General features: G+C 39.3%; 1 protein-coding gene across 3 annotated transcripts in view; it reads right to left on the minus strand.

The window, feature by feature from the left end:
• Positions 1-3,546: 3,546 nt before the first annotated feature.
• The window catches only part of cpeb4b (cytoplasmic polyadenylation element binding protein 4b), an 82,957-nt gene continuing 65,987 nt past the window's right edge, over positions 3,547-20,516 (minus strand). For all 3 annotated transcript variants that reach the window (XM_048603726.1, XM_048603728.1, XM_048603727.1), the window contains 2 exons: positions 11,561-11,742; positions 3,547-7,549 (listed from right to left, as the gene is read on the minus strand). In XM_048603726.1, the coding sequence (XP_048459683.1) occupies positions 7,322-7,549; positions 11,561-11,742 (410 nt within the window). In that variant the 3' untranslated portion in view covers positions 3,547-7,321. The remainder of the gene's footprint in view (positions 7,550-11,560; positions 11,743-20,516) is intronic.

The following is a 20,516-nucleotide window of genomic DNA, read 5'->3' on the forward strand; positions in this document are numbered from 1 at the left end:
AGGACAATAGAATTTAATACAAATGGAAGCCACTGTTTTGGTTGATAGCTATAATTTTATTCCCACCAAACACCTTAACGGCAACAAATCATTGTTTGGAAACCCACACAAGGTCTGGAGAGATGTGGCAGCTGATAGTAAGAAAGATTCTAGTTGTAGTGAAAAGACAGACTTTCAAGGTGGTCAAAAAAATTGCAGAGGATAAGAATTAATTAAAAATGCCAACAGCGTTTACATTGTCATGGAATCGAGCATTTACAGGCAGATTATTGGAGCTTAAAACTATAAAATGTAGTTTTAGTCCAGGTGGCTAGTAATCCTCCTGAAAATATTACACCACTAATTGAAAGAGATGTGAGGAATTATGAATTTTTTATATTTTGAAGGAAAAGTCATTTTTTCCTGAAGGGCTGACCTAAAAATGATATATTGAGAGATACTACTTTTGCTCAGAGCTTGATTGCAAAAGATGTATATTTCTTCAAAGAGTTGCTGAATAGAAAAGTGTTGCTGAAAAGAATTAATGGAAATGTGTGCCTAAGCCATTGGTGCTGATTTTAAATGGTTTTAATAAGGGATTTGCTATTATTGTTAGTGTCATGTCTAAATTGCTAATTAACCACATGCAATTTACATGAGAAAGTGATTTCCTGTAGTGTTTTTAACTACAAAAACCAGAAATTGCTGGGAAAAGCATTCTGAACAAGGGACCCGAAACATTTCTCCACATATGCTGCAGACCTGTTTTTTCATCAAATTCTGTTTTTGTTTCCAATTTCCAGCATCTACAGTTCTTTCATTTGATCTTTTTACCACCACTGGGATGGTGAAGAACAAAAAAGGGATCTGTTTCTGTGAATAAAGACTTCTTGGGTGGACAAGAAAATAAAAAAGTAAATAAAAAACTGATGAGCTGCTCCACCCTTCTGCTTCCAACCTCCCCATAGATGGACATTACAGGCAAAAGTACCTGCAGTATTTCAATTTAAAAAGTTCTATTCAGGAATGACTCAGACCTCAAAATTACTCTGAATGTTTAATATTGAAGAGAACAAAAATATTTCAATTCACCGCTTGTATCCTATAGCAGAATTTTAAAAAATCTTAAATTATAATCTTTCATTCGCCAGTTAATGGGGATAGAGAATGACTGGCAGATTGGGAGATGATTTGAATTCATTTTTTGTTTTAACTAGAAATATTCATTTAGTACTCTAATTCAGCAAGGAAGGGGTTAGAGCATATTTTTGTTCCTTTTAAAAAAAATTGCTAATAAGCTAGCTTGACCGCAAGTCGAATATTCACTACTCCTGCATCACACCTTTTAACAATTTTTTTTGTAGGATATTCAATACTGAATCAAGTGTGCTTGTAAGGTTGAGACACAATGCAGCAACAGAAAACTAGACAAATGTAAAAAATTTCCAAAGACTATTTCAATCCCCAAAATAGCTGAGACAATGCTGAGAGTTGCAAGATGACCAAAGCAAGCTGAAAATCTGATTGAAATTTAAAGTGTGTTCAGATGGACCACGAGACATGTAGAAAAAAGAAACAAATGATGAGCACTAAAGTATGGTGCTAGGGCAGAAAGAATGAGAGTTCAATATTATGATTTGGAGTTCTCGGTTTCAGTTGGATTGGAGAAATGCTGACAAAACCCAAGGAAAAATAATTCTCCAAAACAAAAAAAAAATAGGTAAAATCAAGTTTACCTACTCACTGGTACCTTGTAACTGCAGCCGATGGCTTCAAAATAACCTAAAAGCCAGCTATCTTGCTGCTGGGGGTGCATTTATGGAATGAGGACAGAGTAATTAATATGTACTATTATCTCATGTCCTTTACTCAACTCATCCATTTAAAAAACCCATAGTAAATCAAAAATCATTTCAACATGAAGCCTACATCTCCAATCTACAAGGTGATATGTTTTGTAGTTTTGGAAAAAATCCAATTTACAACTGACTTATTAATAGTTCTTATCATCTAGGGCATTCCTTGTTTTATATTGAGTTCAAAATTCCTACTTCCAAAAGACATGCATTAGTCATATTAAAATGTACATGAATGTATCAAACTACAAGACACTTGCATGATGGACCTGAGAAAAACATTAATATTAATTGAGGAAACATAAAGGTGATGTGAGCATAGCAGGTTACAAATAAAATGATAAGTTTTTCCCACTTAGAGATCTACAGCCATTTAGTTAACTTTTTCATAAGGGCAGGTGATGGCCTAATTGTACTTTTGCTTAACCATTAATCTTGAGGCCCAGGTAATTTTCTGGGGACTCTGGTTTGAATGCTGCCATGGCAGGTAGATTTTGAGTTCAATAAAAACTTGGAATTAGTAGTCTAATGGCAACAATGAAACAGTTGTCGATTGTCTGGGAAAAAAAAAGTCTGGTTCACTATTGCTCTTTAGGAAAAGAAAATACCATCCTTATCTGGTCTGGCCTACATAGGACTCCAAATCCACAGCAATGTGATGGACTCTTAACTGTCCATTAGTCACACGAGTATATGGAGATAAAGTTTGAACGAAGTAAAAAATGAAGTATAGGCTAGAAGACATTTTTAAATATAGGGCATGGTTAGAATGTGAAGGTCTGCTACAAATAGTTTTATTATCCACTTCCTTTTCAAAATAGTTTAATGTACAAGGGTAATATCAAAGGATATGGAGAGGATGAAACTGGCAAAGGACTAGGTTGCCATGGCCCAAATGTTTTATTTCTGTAACCATAATACCATAGAAGGCCCGTTGTTTCACTGGATTCCTTTGGCCTGAAGAGCACCAATGGATTTTAAATTTTGAGATAGATGTGATGCACTCTGACAGTTGTGGCCCTTGAATTGGCTCTCAATATATACCATGTTTATCTTTAAAAATTCTTTAGTATCACAAACATTGGCTAATTTTAAGACTGCATAACTGACATTTGTTCCACACTGAATGTCATGGAAACTATTATTTGATGTTAACACGCTATACATGTTTTTCTTCTCATTCTATAATTCTGTTTGATGTTTCGGATGTAGGCTTAAACCTAACTATTTGTAAAGTGTAATGAACATGTGTTACAATTGAGGTCTCATGTAAACAAATCACGTGTTGCAATAGTTCATGTTAAACTGGCCTCTAAAACCAACATTAAAAGACTATAAGAGAGACAGGCAGGAACCACCTTCAATAAAAACATGAATACTGTATTAGGTACATTTCAAGATGCAATACATAGAAGCAGTATAGGCAATGGTTAGCTATTTGTCCAAAACAAATAAATAAAAAATAATTTGCAGACCAGTGTTAGTATAAAGCTCAGACATTTACAGTACATTGAAACACTTTAATCATTCAACATTTCACATTACAAATATTTTAAAATTACTGAGTGTTATAAATAGTTGGCATAAAACTTCAACAACATTATGTTTTACTACCACTTCAACAAACAAGCCGCAGAAAAGGGACATTTTTGTACCAAATAATTTAGTGGAGGGGGTACATAAAATATCAACTCAAAAAAGTGAACAAATATTAATAAAAATGAGTTCCTTTATTTAAAATTGTTAATCATCACTACAACCTCCCCAAACAGTGAAAAGCACACAAAGAATTCAGCCACAGAGACACACCACTGATGGCCGACTTCCACAAATAACTATTCTTTTTATGAATATTTGCCATACAGTGTTGAATACATAAGCTTTCAATAAAAACTAGACATCTTAAAATATTAAAAAAGCTGCACATTCAAAAAATATTACAACATAAAAAATCTGATGGTCAAAATGATAAAAAACTAATTATACATTTCAATTTAAAATACCAAAAAATAAAATGCTGGACAGGATACTGACCCAATTATTATAATGCTGCTGAGAAAAGTAGTCTTTGCTACTTTTTAAAGTAAGGTAACAAAAATAAGCAAACAAGCACATTTTTCCTTTAGTCCATATCTAAAAATAACTTCAATTATTTATATTAGTACAAAGATCATATTCTGAATTTACAAATATCAGTAAGATAAAAGGGAATATAATAACAGTAGAAAATGACATTGTGGACAACATATTAATCTGAATGTTTGCAATTAAAAAAAATCGCATTAAAGGTTTACACTGTAAAGTTTTTTTTCAGAAGTTAGAAAAAAAGTATTGCACATAACAATATGACATAAACTTTCCACAATTTACCACATTCAAGTCTTCTGTAACTTTGTAAGAAATTCTTAAAATCCAGACACAAAGAATAAATTATCAAGTCCTTCCAATGACATTCATAAAATCCTTTCCTTCTTGAACCACAAGATCAGATTTAAAATCATGCATTCTGCAGAGGTCTGTGTATGAGGATATATTTGCCATGCTATGGGCAAGTGAGAAATGAAATTTAACCTGTGTAAACAACTTTACAACACACAATAAACAAGTAAGTTTTGAAGTTTACATTTTTTTGTTTACACTCATGCTTTTATTTTCTTAATCATTTCAGCCTTGCACACTATCGAGAATTGAGGTAACTTGATGGCAGTTCAAACTGGTTTTGTCCATTAAAAACCAGTCAATCTTTTTCTAACCATCAAACACCTAAGAATCCATATGTCAAAGTTTACTGCTAATTGTTGTGTGTGTCTCTTGTAATTTGTGCCAGGTCAGTTACTGTACCATAGGTACAGGAACCATGAAAAGGAGTCTATATAATTATTCTCAAAGAATATTAGCTGAAAATACAGTGTACATTGGAAGAAACTAGAATCCACATTTAAACCATGAGGATTGGGCTGATATTGCAACCAGGTTCTAATACCTACAGTGTTATTACTTTACACTTATGAACACCAACACCTGGTGATGGGAGGATTATATTTTCTATGACTATGGATTTTCAGACTCTGCAGTTTTATCAACAGCATTGCTGATCCCTAATGTTCATGATATTCAAAGTTCTCTTTGCCTTCAAATGTTAAAAGAAAATAAGGACAGGAAATGGAAACAAAATTGATTGCTTCAACTCATTTCTTTGCACAATTAAATTAACTATATATGTGCAAATCTTAGAATAACAAACGTAGAAAAAACTATTAATCTCTTTTAGATTATGAAAAATCGAGGTATTGCAAAAGAGATGCCAGTGAAAAAAGTGAGCTTAAAAATATTAACTTGGAAAAAACAAGATTTACAAAAGTAGTGCATAACAAATGTTGACATATGTATATAAAAAGAAAAGGAGAACAAAAAGCCAACTAGAGAAACAACATACCAAAAAGTTCAAAGGTAGAATGTTACCTAAAAAGGGAGTTAACTAGTAGTAGAAAAGTTATCTTTCAGTGTCAAATTTCAAAAATGTTAATTCACTACACCTACAAACACCAGAGTTGGGCAGGAATGGCACAACAGCACACCAGTACACCAAGAAAGGATGATAGCCAGCACTTTCCATAGCTTAAAGATTGCCACTAAGAATTACATATTCTTTACTTTAATAGTAAATCCCTGACGAGCTAAATGATAAGCATCCTCACAACTCTCTGCTGCTGTTAGTTTATCACCACTGTGGTCAAAACACAGATCAAATTTAAACTCTTTAAACTTGATCATTTAACAGCAAATGCCTCCATTTTGACCTGGTTTAGTTATTTAAACCCTATTACTTCAAAGGAAGAGTTTCACTGCCATTATCAGTGTGTTACTTGTGGGTCACAAGTCAGCAGGTTGCAGTGAATCATCCAGTCTTTGGTTTGCAGGAGTTTGAAGATGCTATGCGCTGTATCAGAAAAAATAGCAAGAGTAAGGAACAATAACCTTTCACATATAAAAGAAAATCACAAATGCATAACGACCTTTGGCTGAATCACGCAATAATCACAAGGAGATAATTCCTTCAATGCAGTCCAGCACCTACGTCGCCTTTGCAAGGGCGCAGTACCACTTAAAGCCAACCTGCATAGTATACACTTAGAGTGTCATGACACCACATGCTAACCTACAGTAACACAAACATGCACCTTGGCACTCAAATGGTGTTGTGTTTCCTTTGTTGTATGCCATTTACATTTTCAAAATGTAACTTTATAAACAAAAGATTTATAGGCAGAATATAAGTACTGTAGATAATGGGCAAATGTATGAATATATAGTGCATGCAAAACAGGTGTACAAGTAAACATTCAATCATTCATACTATTCCACATAAAAAATAAAAATAAAAAAAATCTTAGGCAGCTGAAGCCATAGCCTGTGCTACATCTAGTTGTGTTGCATTGTAGCCTTTTTCTTTGTTATTTCTAATTCCCATTTTACTGGAAAAAAAATGGTAATTGTCATACCATCTAAACAGCAGCAAGGCTCCTATTGTCTCTTGCAATTAAACAGCATCACTAAAAATAAAAAAATATAAATCAAGGCTACAATTGAGGTATTACTTTTTGTGTGTCAAAATGGAGAGCAAAAGCTGACACATGACAATATATTAGTAGATCAAGTCGACTTTGTAAATAGCAACATCAAAAAAATAAAGGTATAAAATCTCTTCCAGCAAGGAAAATGCCTCTCTACAATTAAACGTGTCAATCTCAACAACTTTGGTAAACTTTTAGGGGCAGCAGATCTTCAAATTGTGGTTTCTCATTTCTGAAATAAGTGCACACTTCAACTGTAGCAGCAATCTAAATCCCTTTCTTACATTGTGTATTTTGGGGTAGTGGTGAATTGATAGGGAAGCACCAAAAGCATTTACCCCACACCTGTTAGTGAAGCCTGTAGTGTGTTCGAAACAATTTTTAAAAGCACACAGACACAGTTCGAAAAAGAAATTGGGATTCATATTGTTGGAGGGCAAATCTAAGACTTTTATACAATACATAGTGCTGTTCCCCTACTTTAGATATAATTTAATTGAAAACCCAAACATAGAAGGGCTGCAGTATAACTTCACATTAATTTTAGATTCTGTCTATACAACTAAAACTGGTTCCCGATCACAGTTTCTGCAACATGACATTCCCATCAAGTACAGCACCAACCTGTCCAAGCACATGACCCAGAACTACCAATCATGCACATTGACTGAATCTGTATTATTTCATTAAGATAAGGATCAAATATCCAGTGTTATCACAAGTCAGTAAATGGTTACAGAAAACATTGAAACTAGAGTTAAACCAAATTATTTTGAAGTGAAAATTTGAGACATACATTTTGAAATCTGGGATGAGGCAGTAGAAGAATGCACTTATTTAGTTTCCTAGCTAATCTGGTGTCTGCAGCCATACAGCACTCTAATCTTGCCACTAGAAACAGGTTTAAATAGCTTAGTTCCAACGAAAAGGAACTTGACGTGGACGGTCTCCTCCTTCTTTCACGAGTGGCTTGTGGAACTCTCTTCCAGCACGAGAATGTATGGCAGCCCAGCAGTATTCACAGTAATACTGCAGACATGTGACATTGGCACAGAAGAATGGAGCAAATTTCCCACCACAACGGGTACCCTGGCATTCATCACACAGCTGATCATCAAGGACATATGGCTTGACTTCCACCTAAAAATAGACAAAAGACTTTTATTATTTGATGTTGAGATAAGTGGTAAACAGGCAAAAACAGTGCAACCTTTGATACAATTTCCAGAATTGCACAACATCCTACTCATGAGAAATAAATGGTGGCATAATAGCCTTTTGCTTTCATCAATTAAAAAGAAGCGGACAAAAAACACTGAAAATCCTAGAAATACTCACGACCATTTTTGGAGATAGGTATATTTCAAGACCGTTCTGGACATAGGAACAGAGGTAGATGGATGCTAAAAAATGCAGTCACTGGTTGTGAGTCAGTTTCCAAACATGATTCCTCAATTTAATGCTGGAAGATCAGAGTTGGTCGGGCTGCCTATGCCATGCAGCTGGTAGCTATCTAGAGCTTTGTTATCAAATTAGAAAATGTCAATTTCAATTTTCCAATTGCCCTCTAGTTTCCTGCACCGATGGGGGCACTTCAACAGTCCATAGGTGGGCACCTGTCATCAGACTAGGGCAAGCACTGAAGACAGGCCCGAAGGGCCTATATATGTGTGCAAAAGCAACCCCATGGATTCCTCCCTACTCCCCAGTGGTGGCCTAATTCCATGAGTTTATTTCTCAAATTTAAGGTAAACCACTGACTATTTAGCTGACATTACAGCGTTCCTCAAGCTACAAGATGGTCTACTGACTCTCCAGCTTCACAAGCCCACTTAATAAAAACCCAATAGAACTGAGGATGCTGTAAATCAGAAACAAAAACAGAAGTTGCTGGAAAAGCTCAGCAGGTCTGGCAACATCTGTGAAGAAAAATGAGAGTTAACAATTCGTGTCTGGAGTCAAAACGTTAACTCAGATCTTCACAGATGCTGCCAGACCTGCTGAGCTTTTCCAGCAACTTCTGTTTTTCTTACACAAGCCGATTTGCTACCCATAATTGAAAGGGAACCCATCACCATGCTAATTAAAGTGGCACTGCTGTGAAATGCAGTTAGTCAAGCAGCACTTCGTTAGTTTTCAACATTATTGCGATCAAAAATGTTGTGGAAAGTTAAACAATTCTAAAACTTTTTGCCAAAAGTAACTTATGACAATCAAGGGCCAAAATATAGGCAAAGATATTTTCCCAAAACTAAAACGTAATAAGCAATTTTTGGAACAAAAGAACTAAATAAAATCTAACATTTTTATCTAATGTAGGAAAAAAACTAGAATAAAATTAGAAATACAATGAGACAACAAGGTGCAGGGCTGGATGAACACAGCAGGCCAAGCAGCATTATAGGAGCTTGGGTAACCTTGGGTAGCCATGGGTACCCGCATGGGCCCAAGCTACGCCTGCCTCTTTGTAGGTTACGTGGAACAATCCCTCTTCCGTACCTACACCGGCCCTAAACCCCACCTCTTCCTCCGTTACATTGATGACTGTATCGGTGCCGCCTCGTGCTCCCACGAGGAGCTCGAACAGTTCATACACTTCACTAACACCTTCCACCCCAACCTTAAGTTTACCTGGACCATCTCTAACACCTCTCTCCCCTTCCTGGACCTCTGTCTCCATATCGGGCAACCACCTAGAAACCGATATTCATTTCAAGCCCACCGACTCCCACAGCTACCTAGAATACTCCTCCTCCCACCCACCTTCCTGCAAAAATGCTATCCCCTATTCCCAATTCCTTCGCCTCCGCCGCATCTGCTCCCAGGATGAGGCATTGCACTCCCGTACATCTCAGTTGTCCTCGTTTTTCAAGGACCGCAACTTCCCCTCCTCGGTGGTCGAGAACGCCCTCAACCGTGTCTCCCACATCTCCCGCACCTCATCCCTCACACCCCGTCCACGCAATAAGAACCAAAAAAGAATCCCCCTCGTCCTCACGTACCACCCCACCAACCTCCGGATCCAACGCATCATCCTCCGACACTTCCGCCATCTGCAATCCGACCCCACCACCAAAGACATCTTTCCCTCCCCACCCTTATCTGCTTTCCGGAGGGACAACTCTCTCCGTGACTCCCTTGTCCGCTCCACACTCCCCTCCAGCTCCACCACACCCGGCACTTTTCCCTGCAACCGCAGGAAGTGCTACACCTGCCCCCATACCTCCTCCCTCACCCCCATCCCAGGCCCCAAGAAGACTTTCCACATCAAGCAGATGTTCACCTGCACATCTGCCAATGTGGTATACTGCATCCGCTGTACCCGGTGTGGCTTCCTCTACATCGGGGAAACCAAGCGGAGACTCGGGGACCGCTTTGCAGAACACCTACGCTCGGTTCGCAACAAACAACTGCACCTCCCAGTCGCGAACCATTTCAACTCCCCCTCCCATTCCTCAGACGACATGTCCATCCTGGGCCTCCTGCAGTGCCACAACGATGCCACCCGAAGGTTGCAGGAACAGCAACTCATATTCCGCTTGGGAACCCTGCAGCCCAATGGTATCAATGTGGATTTCACAAGTTTCAAAATCTCCCCTCCCCCTACCGCATCCCAAAACCAGTCCAGCTCGTCCCTGCCTCCCTAACCTGTTCTTCCTCCCACCTATCCCCTCCTCCCACCTCAAGCCGCACCTCCATCTCCTACCGACCAACCTCATCCCGCCCCCTTGACCTGTCCGTCCTCCCTGGACTGACCTATCCCCTTCCTAACTCCCCACATACACTCACCTTTACTGGCTCCATCCCCGCCTCTTCGACCTGTTTGTTTCCTCTCCACCTATCCTCTCCTCTATCCCTCTTCTATCCGCTTCCCACTCTCTCCCTATTTATTTCAAAACCCCCTTCCCCTCCCCCTTTTCTGATGAAGGGTCTAGGCCCGAAACGTCAGCCTCTCTGCTCCTATGATGCTGCTTGGCCTGCTGTGTTCATCCAGCCCTGCACCTTGTTGTCTCGGATTCTCCAGCATCTGCAGTTCCTACTATCTTAGAAATACAATACTTTGTGCAGTAAAAGTATCAGGGTAATTCTAAATTTCATACTTCGATGCAGACAGCACATTAGCAAAATGGCACCTATTTTATATCTCAACTTTTACACTCATTGTTTTTCTCCAATTAATTCATGGCATTCGGGATTCATTGCCTATCCCTAACTGCTTTTGAGGAGGTGATAAGCTGCCTTGTTGAACTGAAATCCATTGCTTTAGTAACCCACACAATGCTGTCAGAGGGGAGTTCCAGGATTTTGACCTAATGACACTGAAGGAAAGGCAACATATCTCCAAGTCTGGATGGTGAATAGCTTAGAGTGGAACTTGCAGATGATGATGCTCCCATGTATTTGCTGTCCTTGGTGTTTCTAGATCAAGATCCCAATCTTTTCATATAGTTTGGGGGGTGGGGGAAGAACATTTCAACTTCCCCTCTTCTTGGGAGGCTGGTGAGCAAATTTCACAAGTAAAGGCTTGTCATAACAGTAATTATGAATTCAATCAAAAACAATTAAAAATCAATAAATTGACAATTTTAATGAATAATTAAAATTATGACCATTAAAAATGACTATTAAAATGCGTCAAGCAGCAAAGCTGAACCATAAAGCCAATATTTCTCTTATCGGTTAAGCAGATCACTTTTTCCCCTGGAGAGGCTTAAATGCAAGCATTCGCACAATATTTATATGATTAGTCCAGGTTCAGATCATTATAAGCCCAGGATGATGATGGTGGAGGACTTGTTTGGCACAAATACTTATTTGCAACAAACTGGACATTGTCCAAATACAGCAAGATGTGGACGTGGACCAAGGATACTTGCCTGGGAAACTCCCACAAATATCCTGGAGCTAAAATGGCTAACCTCCAATAGCTACAACAATGTTCCATTGTGCTTGATACAACTCCAATCAAGCATTCGGGTATTCCACCCTCACCGAATCTGCCATGGTGGGATTTGGGCCTCTGGATGACTGGTTCAATGACAATACCACCACACCATCACCTCCCTAAATTTTCATTCTATGATTCTATATTTTAGCACTAATATTTCTTGCATGTTCCAATACAAAAAGTGTGCACTAATCATCACTTACCCGTTTATCAATGTCTCCATGCTGTAACTGAACAAAGCGAGCACTGATAGCAGCAATGTAGCTTTGTTGATTTGAAAAAGCCACACGCCCCGCACCTTTTGGGTATTTCAACTCAGGATCTGTGTCAATGCCAGCATAGCATACTCCACCATAGAGCCTATCCATGATCATTGCCAGCTCCACTGCAGCATAAAAAGTGATAAAAGCGCAGAACAGAATTGATATTACTATACCATTGTACTTGTACAAGTGTATTAAATTTAAAAATTCTGAAAGGATTAAAATTACAATCAATTTTATTTTCCGCATTTGCGTAACTTGAGATTTTTGTAGGGCATCATTTCAACTTAACACCAGTTATTGTTAAATTTCATGAAATCTTGTCCTGGTCTTCATGGAGGATCCCGGATGTTACGATTAGACAGGATATTCAATGCTGAGCATTTATCACAACCAAACCTGCTGTATTCTCCTTGGACATCCACATGTCTAGGATTGTGCACAAGTAGCCTGATACTAAAGAAGCACAAAAATTCCAACAAATACTTTCCCAGCCTTGGTTACTCAGGCTAATCCTGACGAACTGACACAACAGGATAAATGATATCCTGTATCACAACAGTGATACTAACACAGCAGGATAAGGGGAAATTGATCTTGATCAAACAAAACTAGATCTATAAATTAAAATTGAACAGTAGAGAAAAAAACATATTTATAGTTGTCCAATACTGAAATTGAGTCTGGAGTCAGATGTTAGATTGTATGAACTGAGTATCTTCAGAAACTTAGCATTTGCGCCACTAAAAGAATTACCAAGCCAAAATTTATCTGGTCCCTAAAAAGGCCTGCATCTCTTCTTATTCTGCTTTTTGCATCTTACTCTCTTTCAAATATTTATCTACCTCTTTCGTAAACTCTGAGGCAAATAATTCCTGGCTTCAATAAACCTGTAAAAAGGAATTTATTCTGAACTCTTTCCTCAATCTGGTCATGACAATTTATCCCTTCATTGGCCACACCACCTACTCAAGAAAACGAATCTTTCTATACTCACCTGACCTGGTCAATATCTTTTGTAACAACTTGGGGAAAAAAATACTTGCCTTACACCATCTGAGCTGTCTAAGCTAGTTCTAATACTTCTATACTCTCATTGCAACAACAATATCTGGCACCATCTGGCTGAATTTATGCTAGTCATGAATTATTATTTTAACATTCTTTCTTCTAAAATAGGGCATTTAAAACACCATAGCTTGAATTATATAATACTGGATTCCTCAATTTCCATTTGTCTGGAAGGGGGCACCGACACACTGGAGAAGGAATTTTCAACCCTCAGGGATAAGACATCCTGCCTTAGAACTGCTGGCCAAAGGTTAACATTTCCCCAGTATTGGAAGCATGAAGTGTTTGATCCATTAGGTATGGCCAAGGTTTTTCACAGCACTAAATCAGGGATACCCTGGCTACAGGCGTAAAGACTGAGGGGCTCAGAAAGCCATGGGGAGGGTACTGAGGATTGGGGTACTGCATTGAACTCAGGTAATATCAGTGAAGGATATCCCAACTACTGACATCAGTCTGCGCAGGGAAATCTGCTGAGCTGGCCACTTGGTGAGGGCCTCTCCCCCTGCCAGTTAAATCTAGCAGGCATGACATGAGACCTTTAAATGGCCCATTGGCAGGGTGAAAGTGATCACCAGTGCGATCATCACACATAAATAAGGTGGGACAGGGACGTGTGGGAAGATCACAGTAAGCCATCCTCCAAGTCCTATTAGCAGAACAGCTTTAAATCCAGTCACAAACGCAGCTTGACCAGTGATTTACACAAATTACTTCTTTATTCTTGCATAGTCATATCATTCAGCATGGTAACAGACCCCTCAGTCCAACTAGTCCAAGCCAACCATGTTCCCAAACTAAACTCGTCTCACTTGCCTGTGTTTGGTCTGTATTCCTCCAAACCTTTCCTATTCATGTACTTATCCAAATGTCTTTTAGATGTTGTAACTGCACCTGCATCCACCATTTCCTCTGGCAGTTCATTCCACACATGAACCACTCTGGAAAAAAAGTTAACCCTCATGCCCTTTTAAAAACTTTATCTTCTCACCTTAAAAATATGCTCTCTAGTTTTGAACTCCTCCATCCTATGGAAAGGCCCTTGCCATTCATCTTATTTATGCCCCTCATGATTTTATAAACCTCTATAATGTCACTCCTCAACCACCTGCACTCCAGTGAAAAAAGTCCCAGCCTATCCAGTCTATTTTTAATATCTCAAACGCTACATTCTGGCAACATCTTGGTAAATTGTTTCTGAATAGTCTCCAATTTAATATCCTTCCTATAGCAAAGCAACTAGAACTGCACAGTACTCCAGAAGAGGCCTCATCAACATTGTGTACAACTTCAACATCATGTTCCAATTCTTATACTCGAAGGTCTAAGCAATGAAGGCAAGCGTGCTAAATGTCTTAATTAGCTCATCTACCTGCGAAATAACTTTCAAAGAATTATGTACCCGAACCCCTAGATCTCTGTTCTACAACACTACCTAGGGGCCTACCATTAATTGTATGACTCCTGCCCTTATTTGTTTTACAAAAGTGCAATTCCTCACATTTATCCAAATTAAACTTATCTGCCACTCCTCAGTCTATGCCCTTTTTATGTCATTTGGCTTAATTTGCCTGCGCTGTTTGGAAACTTCCTTCTATGCAATCAAACTCTCTCAGCCTTTCAGCAAATCTTTGTCATTTATTTCCCTTATACACTCATTAAGCTTTCTTTTGAAATCAAATAAGCTATTAGCTTTAACCACTTCTTAGAGTAGTAAGTTCCACATTCTAAACACACTGTGGCGTGAAGAAATTTCTTTGTATTTGTTAGATGTATTTGAAACCACATTGTATTTATAGTGCTTCATTTGACTCCTTCACCATTGGTAGGCACATTTTCAACTGTCCAGAGCTTTAGCTCTGGAATAACCTCCTTATACGTTTTTGACAGAGTTTATAAAAAGTTCTGTATGTGGATTAATGCCATATTTTGTTCTGTAATGTTCCTGTGAAGTGCTTTGGGACAATTTTATTAGGTGCTACGTAAATACAAATTGTTCTAAGTTGCTAAAAATCTGTCTTTAAAGCAAAAGGTTTCAACCTAGTCAACGTGTCCCAATAGCTGTAATCTCTTCAGTTCTGGTATCATCCTTGCAAATCTTTTTGCACTCAATGTCCTTTCTCTAATATGGAAACTAGAACTGTGGCCTGGCCAAGGTTTTAAACAGGTTTCATACAATTTCACTACTTGTAAGTTCTACAATCCTAGAAATAAATCCCAGTGCTTTATTAACATTCTTTGTCACTTTTCTTTTAAAGTCACCTATGGTGCTGTTTTCAATTATTTGTTCACCTGAATCCTTAGATTCCTTTGTTCTTCTATCCATAGAATTTACTTTATAAGGCATTGGTGACATTTGTTTTTCTTGCCACATCTATCATCTCACATTAAGCTATGTAGCAACCCATTTTTCACTCAACTGCCCAGCCTGCAAGTTTTATGCAAGTGCTCCTTTCAAAGAAATGTGTGTTTAAATACGTCAGCCCATTTATCCACTTTTTTCTATTAAATTTGTACTTTCATTCCTTGTGTTGGCTTCTGAGAGAATGCCATAGTCTACATGCATGAGATCTTTAAAAAGTGAACTGTTATTGTGTGTCAGTTTTGTTTTTAGGTGGGTGTGTAGCTGCAAGTCACATACATGAGTGAGGATAAGAGCATAACATTATGCTCTTATGACATTATGACAACACACAAGAAAGGCAATCAGTTTCAAAGCAAAACAAAGAACTGTGGACGCTGGAGATCTGAAATAAAAACAGAAGGTGCTTGAGAAACTCAACAGGTCTGGCAGCATCTGTAGAGAAAAGCAGTTAACATTTCGAGTCCAATGACCTTTCATCAAAACTGATGCTGCCAGACCTGAAGTTATCTGATCAGCATCAAAATGTCTCTTTTTTTTCAAAATAATTAAAACTGAACAAAAAGGATTTTCACCAGCATATGAGTACCAAACTCTTAGGGTCAAAAGCACAGATGCACAAATGTGTCATTACTTGCTACAGGATAGAAGAATCAAGGATGCTACTTTGACCTCTAAACTACATTTGGCATCAAAGTATCCTTGTGAAACCATTATAATTTTGGTTACCTGTGTGCGGACTATTCTGAAGAATAAATAAATTATAATGTCTAAGGTTCTTGAGTAGATCTGTAGCTCGGGTTGTGAAGCGCTGTTGTGTTTTCTCGTCTGGTATTCAAACTCTGGGGTCCATTGGATTTGATTACCTTATTTCTGGTTTTCCTTTGCAGTGGTTATATATAGGGTCTAATTCTGTGTGTTTGTTGATGGCCTTCTCGGTGGAGAATCAGGCCTCTAGGAATTCCAGTGCTTGTCTCTGTTTGGCGTGTCCTAGGATCCTGTTGTCCCAGTCGAACTGGCGGTTCTCTTTATCCGTGTGAATGGAGATGAGTGGGAACTGGTCGTGTCTTTTTGTTGCTAGTTGGTGTTCATGTACCCTTGTGGCCAATTTTCTTCCTATCTGTCCAATGTAATGTTTGTCGCAGTCCTTGCATGGAATTTTGCATATTATGTTGGTTCTGTCCATAGTGGGTAAGGGGTCTTTTGTTCACGTTAGCAGTTGGCATAGGGTTGACATGAGTTTGTGTGGTACTGTGATGCCAAATGGTCGTAGGAGTCTTGCAGTCAGTTTGGATATGTTCTTGATGTATGGTAGTGTGAGGAGTGTGTTAGGGCATGCAGTATCTTCCTGTTGCTGTTCGTGTGATAGGCATCATCAAATCCAGTTTTTCAGGTATCCGTTGTCCTTAAATACTTGGTGGAGGTACTCTTCTTTTTGGCGTGGTTCTGGGTTGCTACAGTGTGTTGTCGCTTGTTTAAATAGTGTTTTCGCACAACTTCGTTCGTGGGTATTGGCATGGTTGCTGTTGAAATTCAGTACTTGGTCAGTGTGTGAGACTTTTCTGTGTACCTTCGTCAGGAATTCCCCGTTGGCCCTGCATTCTACCACAGGAATGGGAACTGTTCGTTCTTTTCCTCTTCCCTGGTGACTTTGATGCTGGTGAGTGTTGTTTATTACTTGGTGTATCTCCTCTAGTTTGGTCCATTTGATGATAATAATAAATAACACTCTCAGGAGAACCACCAGTTTGACTGGGACAACACCAGGATCCTAGGGCAAGCCAAACAGAGACAAGCACAGGAATTCCTTGAGGCCCGGTTTCCACCAAGAAGGCCATCAACAAACACATAGAACTAGATCCTATATACACACCACTGCGAAGGAAAACTGGAAATGAGGTAATCAAATCCAACGGACTCCAGGGTTTAAATACCAGGCGGGAAAACACAACAGTGCTTCAGAGGCTGCACTGACATTACCCAGCAGGGTAATGAAATGTCTGCGAGCTAACGAACCAGTTCGGCAAGCGAACCAACCATAGTAAATTTATAGTGTGCTAGGAACAATTTGGATTTATACAAAATTTAACAAGAACAGCCAAGGCTTTTTACTGAGACAGACAAAAAAAATGATGCCAAGGAAAAGGAGATATTGAAAAGGATTTTTTAAAATAATCCTTCAAAGAGGTAAGTTTTAAATAGCATCCTAAAGTGGGAAGGTGAATTGTGGATAACAGGAGATGGGAACTGTTCTGAGAGGGTGTTGCAGAGGTTAAACCTGAATGGTCGAGAACAGTGGTTGGAAGAGGAAGTAAAATAGGCTCATCTCAATCCATCTGTTGCTAAAATCCTCATCAATAACCTTTGTCATCTACAGATTCAACAATACTTTCTTGACTAACCTCAAACTCTGGATAAACAGCAGTTCATGAAGAGAAAATACGGCACATCTGCTACCATACATTGTATGATGTGTCCTTAGTGGCTAACATTGGCCTGAAATGCCACAAATTGAGTATTTTTATTCTCAGAATCTAATAGAGTCATGACAGCATCCATGAACCCTGCATTACTCCATGACAGCAAAGCTAGAAATAAACAGAGCTCTTCTGCACACAAAATGCAATCTTCTCTTCAAGGACACCCTCCGCTGCACTGTGTTCTACTACCACGTTAAACGGAAGTAGGTCAGCTCCAGGACTTTTTGCAGGAGCTTGCCCACAGTAGTGCCCATTTTCAGCCGCTTCATCAATAAACTTCCCATCATTGTAAGGCCAGAACTAGAGATGTTTGCTAATGATTGCACTACGTTCAGTCCATTTGCAACACCTCAGATCCTGAAGCAGTTTTTATCCAATTGCAGCAAGACCTGGACAATATCCAGGTTTGAGCTGACAAGCGATAAGATAAAAGCCCATGGTTTTCGGGGCAGGTTAGTGACATGGATAGAGGTCTGGTTGACTGGCAGAAGGCAGAGAGTGGGCTTAAATGGGTATTTTTCAGGATGGCAACCAGTGACAATGGGGCATTATTGGGAACAATACTGTTCACATTATACGTTAATGATCAGGATGAAGGAACTAAAGGCATTGTTGCTAAGTTTGTAGATGACAAACTTAGGTGGAAGGACAGGTACTATTCAGGAAGAGGGTAGGTTAGAGAAGCACTTAGACAGGTTAGGCAAATGGGCAAAGTAGTAGCAGATGGAATGCAATGTGGGAAAGTGAGGTTGGGAAGAACACATTGGTAGGATGAATACAGGCATAGACTATTTTCTAAACAGGGAAAGGCTTTAGAAACGTGAAGCACAAAGGGACTTGGGAGTCCGAGTTCAGGATTCTCTTAATGTTAACATGCAAGTTCAGTTGGCAGTTAAGAAGGCAAATGCAATGTTAGCATTCGTTTTGAGAGGGTTAGAATACAACAGCAGAGGCGTACTGCTGAGGCTGTATAAAGTTCTGGTCAACTGCATTTGTAGTATTAAGCAATTTTGGGCTCCATATCAAAGCGTGGATGTGCTGATACTGGAGGGAGTCTAGAGGATGTTTAAAAGAATGATTCCTGGAATGAAGGGCTTGTCATACGAAAAGCTTTTGAGGATTCTTTTTCTGTACTCAATGCAACTTAGAAGAATTGGGGTGGGGGGGGGAAATCCCATCGAAACTTACACAATACTGAGAGGACTGGATGGAGTAGATGGGGAGATGATCTTTCCACTCGTATGAGAGACTAAAATCCAAAGGCACAGCCTCAGAGTGGAGGGACGATCCTTTAGAAAAGAGGTGGAGGAATTTCTTCAGCCAGAGGATGGTAAATCTGTGGAAGTCATTGCTGCAGAAGGCTGACAGCCCAAATCATTGTGTGTATTTAAGACAGAGATAGATAGGTTCTTGCTTAGTAAGGGGATCAAAGGTTAAGGGAGAAGGCAGAAGAGTGGGGTTGAGAAACATACCAGGCATGATCAAATGACAGAGCAGACTCAATAGTCTGAACGATCTAATTTTGCTTCTATATCTCATGGTCCAAGCAGCAAGCAACATTCGTACCGTACAAGTGTTTAGGCAATGGCATCTCCAACAAGAAAAAAATCTAAACCAGAACTCGTATTGTATTGCAATTTCTGAACACGCCAACATCAACATCCTGGGGTTATCACTGACCGGAAACAATACTGGGCTAGCCTTATAACTACTGTGCTACAACACCAATTCAAAAGGCTAAAGATCCTACAGCAAGTAACTCATGTCCTGTCTCCCCAAAGCCAGTTAGAGTTGGAGATCAATATTAGTGGAGAAATGGTGCTAGGAAAATTGTTGGGATTGAAGGGCAATAAATCTCCACAGCTTGATAATCTACATCCCAGCGTACTTAAGCAAGTAGCTCTAGAGATAGTGGATGCATTGGTGGTCATCTCCCAGGATTCTATAGATTCTGGAACGATCCCTGCAGATTGGAGGTTGGCTAATGTCACTCCATTATTCAAAAAGGGAGGTAGAGAGAAAACAGGGAATTATAGACCAGTGAGCCTAACATCAGTATTTGGGGAATATTCTCAAATCCATTGTCAAGGATTTTATAACAGTGCATTTAGAAAGCAGTGGCAGGATCAGCGAGTCAGCACTGAATTATGAAGGGGAAATCATGCTTGACAAATCTGTTGGAATTCTATGAAGTAGTAACTTGTAGAGTTGACAAAGGGGAGCCAGTTGATGTAGAATATTTGGACTTTCAGAAGGTGTTTGACAAAGTCCCACATAAGAAATTAATGTGTAAGATTAAAGCACACGCGATTGGGAGAAGTGTACGGAGATGAATAGGAAACTGGTTGGCAGAAAGGAAACAAAAAGAGCAGGAATTATCCTTTTCAAATTGGCAGGCAGTAACTAGTGGGGTGCCACGGGGATCAGTGCTAGGACCTCAGCTATTCACAATATATAATGATTTTGATCAGGAAACAAAATGCAAGATCTCCAAGTTTGCAGATGATACCATGTTGGGTGGAGGATGAACTGTGACAAGGATGCAGATATCCTTCAGCATGATCGACAGGTTGGGTGAGGGGGCAAATCAATGGCACATGTGGTATAATTTGGATAAATGTGAGGTTATTCACTTCAGAAGCAAAACATGAAGGCAGATTACTAGCTGAATGGCTGTAAATTGGGAGAAAGGAATGGGCAACAGGACCTGGGTGTCCTTGTGCACCAGTCGCTGAAGGTAAGCGTGCAGGTGCAGCAGGTGGTAAAGAAGGCAAACGGTATGTTGGCCTTCACTGCGAGAGGTTGCGAGTACAGGAGCAGGGATGTGTTGTTACAGTTGTACAGGGTCTTGGTGAGACCACCCCTGGAATACTGTGTACAGTTTTGGTGTCCTTTTCTGTGAAAGGATGCCCTTGCTTTCGAGGGAGTGCAGCAAGGGTTTACCAGGCTGATTCCGGATATGGCAGGTCTGACTAGGTTGGGA

Source organism: Rhincodon typus, chromosome 12 (assembly GCF_021869965.1).
Source record: "Rhincodon typus isolate 14 chromosome 12, sRhiTyp1.1, whole genome shotgun sequence".
In the NCBI taxonomy this organism is placed as follows: Eukaryota; Metazoa; Chordata; class Chondrichthyes; order Orectolobiformes; family Rhincodontidae; genus Rhincodon; species Rhincodon typus.